A 4,227-nucleotide genomic window follows, 5' to 3' on the forward strand; every position below is an offset into this window, starting at 1 on the left:
ACACAGGCAAAGCCTTGAAGACACTCACAAATTAAGTCATCCCGCCTACGCTCGCATCACTCCCTGCCTGGTTTTGTGCAGCATGGAAACATCCATCCCAAGTGACACGTGGTATTTCCGCAGCCACAGTGAGCTGAAGTGACAGTTGTCTCGGGCCACAATGACAAGCTCATGGAGCTCCTCTAGACCAGCAGTCTCTGTTGCCTGCCCCTGGTCGTCCCTGACTTCAGTGATTGTAGGTCAGAGCAAAGACAGATTTTTTTCCCCCCTCTTCCCTCCCTTGCTCTCTGCTTGGGCAGACGGACTTGTTTCCCATTCCTGGGGTATCCGGCTGTGGAGGGGGTTCCCATGAACACTGGTGGATGTCTGCAACTGTGTGAGAGCACTCAGAGGGAGGAGAGACCTGGATATTATGGCGTGCAGAAGACCGGGGAGCAGGGAGGGGGACGGGCAGGACTGCGAATGGAGCAGATGCTGGATGTGCCTTGCTCCATATGGCCCCAAGCCTCCTTTTATTGAGGTCAGTAGCAAAAATTGAGCTAATATCAGCAGTGTGGGATTTGGTCCTAATGTATCTCCCTGCTTCCCTCTCTGTCTTCTTCTTTTCCCCCTCCTCTTTCTGCTGTTCTAGCCCCATGTTCCCAGGAATCACCCACCCAGCAGAAAACCCATCCTGGCACAACAGCAGCATTGCAAATGGCACAGCAGCCCCTGCCATGCTCTGTCCTCGCTGGCCACATCTCCTCTGCTACAGGTACGGTTGTGGCAGCTGTCAGCAGTTCGGCGTAACTCGGTGTGATCCGCTTTGGCTTCCTCCAGCACTTACAGGTGTAACTTGGGACTCGGCACAAATGGGAAAGTGGAATAGGGCAGTCATCTTAGAAGGCTGATCTTGGTCAAGGCACAACCCCGTCCTCAGACAGCTCACATCCATGCAAGGCTTTGCCTGCCCCAGGGACAGGCTCTGGGTGTCTGCAGGGAGCAGCTCCAGTCCCATTCACGTTGTCCTCAGGCTCTCTCCTCTCCAGCACAGTTCTGGGTGGTTTTGGTGGTGACCAGGGCCGTGGCCCCCAGCTCAGTGGCAGGCAGTGGGAAGCCATGGTCGCACTCTGCACGCCGGGGGTACATGGTGGAGAGTAGGATGATGTCGCCATCGGCATCGCCTTGGCAGCACGACCTCTGCTTTGCCCCAGCTTTCCCAGGTGGTCCTGGCATCTTCAGGCCCCCATTGAGATGTGGGCATGGGACCAGGGCCACGGTGGCATCTCGCTCTGGCACAGCAGGGTCCTGGCAGCCCGGGCTGGGCAGTGGGCTGGTGACATCCATGTTTGCTGGGAAGGGGCAAGAAAAGGGGGTTACGGGGCTCAAAAAGTGGGGCTAGGTGGGTCCCAGGGAGAGGGTCCCGTCCCTGGAGGCATGTGGGAGGGAAGATGGAGATGGAGCAAGAGGGGCCTGCAAGGTCCCCGCTACATTTGTCCTGCTGCAGAGCTCCTCCTATTTACAACTGATTTTTTTTTCCCCCCTAAAAAACAATAGGGAAAGGCAGGAACTTGCACTTGCACTTCGAGGCCCCTCACTAAACCCTGCCGGCAGCAGAGCAGCCTGGCCCTTGGCGGCTCGCCCTCCCCAACCGCCTCCCGCTTAAAAATAGACTTGTTTACACTCTTCGAACGCAGGCGCGTGCCACTGGCCCCAAGCCTCCTGCAACTTTCCATGCATCCAGTGCTGCAGCGGTGGGCTTGCTGGGGTGCAACTCCGGGGGGACGGGGAGACAGGGATCAGGGCATGCGGCAGCGGAGTAGCCGAGGGGTACCTCCCATACCCTCCATCATGGCCGGACCTCTCTTGCCACTGGGTTTCTCCCTCCTCTTTGGTTCTTGGTATTTTTCCCAGGCATCTGCATCACGAGCTGTCGCAGCCGCACTCGTTTTAGAGGAAAGGCCCCAGGTGATGTCCCCCCTGGGTCTAAGTCACATGGCTGGCACTGCTGGCAGCGTGCAGGCAAGCCGGGGTGCGAGGACTGGCTGCCCCTGGCCCCATTGCCCCCTGAGGGCACCCACCTGGGCAATGGGGTGGTGGTGGGGTGAAAGCATCCCCGGGGGTGGTGGTCCTAGGCTCTCATACCCCCTGCCTAGGGATGAGGAGGGGTGAAGCCAGGCGAGACCATTTCCAAGAAGTGGCCAGGGTTGAGTCAGCGCCAGGGCGGGGGTACCCAGGAGAGGAAATGGCTACTCTGTCCCCGGCTGATGCCCCAACAAGACAGGCCTTCATGAAGCACTGCGGCCTCACCCTCCCTGGAATTACCCTGCCAGCAAAGCCTCAGCCCCATCATCCCTTGCCCCCCAGCCCTATTTTTGATGCCTTTGGGGATGATCCCCTGCCGGTGCTCCAGCATCCTGCTGATGGGGCTGGCTCTGACACCTTTTGGGGTCTTCAGGGCATATGTTGGAGGGCACTGGGCATCCCAAGAGGGAATGGCAAGCTGGGAGGTCAACATGGGACCCCCCATTTGCAGTGCCATGGCAAGAGGGTCCCTCCAGAGCTGTCCTCAGATGTCCACTGCTGCCCCCAAAGCCCCTACTCCATCCATGGCCCTCTGGCTACTGGGGCAGAGGGAGACGCTCCTAACCAGTGCACTGTACATGTCCCCCATGGAGAGGGGACAGTGCCAGCAGGCGCTTTAAACGAGCAAATTTACAGGGAGACCCAGCAAAGGGAGGGATGGTTCAGCAGGGTCACGCTGGCAGTCAGATGCAGGTGTGGGTTCCCAGGGTACGCAGGGCACTGTCACTCAGGGGGTGGCTCAGTTGCCCCGAAATGCCCTGGGGTGACCATGGAGCCCCTGTCAAGGTGGAGGAGCTAGCCTTGACAGGGATGTGCCTCAGGTGAGCTGGAGGGAAGAGATCCCATCTGCCCCAGGGTACTCAGCATGCTGTGACAGGGAAAGCAAGAGGTCCCCTACCTTCGGCCTCCTCGTCTGCTGCCTTCCTCTTCCTCCTCTGCTTCCCCACCTTGCAAGCCAGGAAGCCCCAGAGGGCGGCCACAGCCAGGATGACGCCCACCGCTGCTGGGACCCCGAAGATCAGGAGGGTGCTGTGTAGGTCCATCGAGGGGAGGGTGGGCACCAGGGCGGAGGTGGGCGCTGCATGGGCCGGCTCTGCTGTGGGGCAAGACGCCGGCAGTGTCATGAGGGGGAGAGCTGGGGCGAGGGAAGGAGGGCAGCAGTGTTACCCACCTGGCTGGCCGGCCTCAGAGCTGTGGTGGTGGGGAAGGAGAGCGGCTCTTCACCGCTACCCACCCACCATCCCCAACAAACCATCCCCCTGCCTGACAGGACCCTTGTCCCACCCGCTGCCATTCCTCACTGATGGGAGATGAGGGTGTCCTGCTCTTCCCATGGTCACCCCTGGGACAGGCTGTGACCCTCATGCCAGGCTGGATCACCCCTCTTTTCCCTGCACTGCGTTCCCCTCACTGGAACTGGTTGCCCTCTTGCTTTCTCCTGCTTCTCCACCTCCAGGTGAAGGCAGCTCTCCATCCTCCCTCGCCACCTCTATCACCATCTGCAGGAGAAGGTCCCCTCCACCTGCCCACCCCCGGGGTGTCCCCAGCCCCCTTGGCCCACCACCTCCCAGCCCCGGGGAGCTTGGTCCCTGGCCGCCCTCATCCCCTTACTTGTGTTGTCCCTGAACAAGTCGGAGCACTTGACGCAGGACCTGGTCAGGATGTCAAAGCACTGGGAGGAGAGGCAGGAAGAGGCAGCAGTGGCTTTTCCTGACGAGGACATGGCGGAGTGGGAGTGAGATTTCGGCTCCCGCATGGCACTGCGGCGAAGGGGCCGCCGCCCGAGTGTGAAATCGCAGCGCCCCGGGGCCTGTGGCAGAGGGAGATACAGTCTGTCAAGCTGTGTCGTCTCCCTTGGGGCTTGTGATCGCTGCGCTTGTCCTGGGGCGGATCTTCAGTGGGGAGGAGGAGAGTGAGCACCCAAGCCCTACCCCTGCCTGCCTGTGCAACACGCCCTCAAACTACCCCTCTCCTCCAAAATATGCTTCTGAAATCCCCACAGCCCCTGGCGTACCCCAGCCACGCAGCACCCCATGCCCAGCAGCACAGCGCCCCAGCACAGCGATATCACCTCCTTGGTCCTCACCCTTCCCTAGCCCACCCGTACATCACCTCCAGCCCAAGCATGGCCCCAGCCGGCACCTTCCCTTGCTGGCTGGCAAA

The 4,227-nt window shown here is 60.6% G+C and overlaps 1 protein-coding gene across 1 annotated transcript; it reads right to left on the reverse strand.

Annotated features, from left to right (window-relative positions):
* Window positions 1–1,008: 1,008 nt before the first annotated feature.
* Window positions 1,009–3,820, reverse strand: TNFRSF13C (TNF receptor superfamily member 13C). The gene is made up of 3 exons (XM_009947708.2): window positions 3,676–3,820; window positions 2,963–3,160; window positions 1,009–1,331 (listed from the first exon to the last, which is right to left on the reverse strand). Exons 1-3 carry the CDS (start codon window positions 3,818–3,820, stop codon window positions 1,009–1,011), a joined length of 666 nt encoding a protein of 221 aa, XP_009946010.2.
* Window positions 3,821–4,227: the final 407 nt, after the last annotated feature.

This window comes from Leptosomus discolor, chromosome 1, assembly GCF_034619465.1.
Source record: "Leptosomus discolor isolate bLepDis1 chromosome 1, bLepDis1.hap2, whole genome shotgun sequence".
NCBI lineage: Eukaryota > Metazoa > Chordata > Aves > Leptosomiformes > Leptosomidae > Leptosomus > Leptosomus discolor.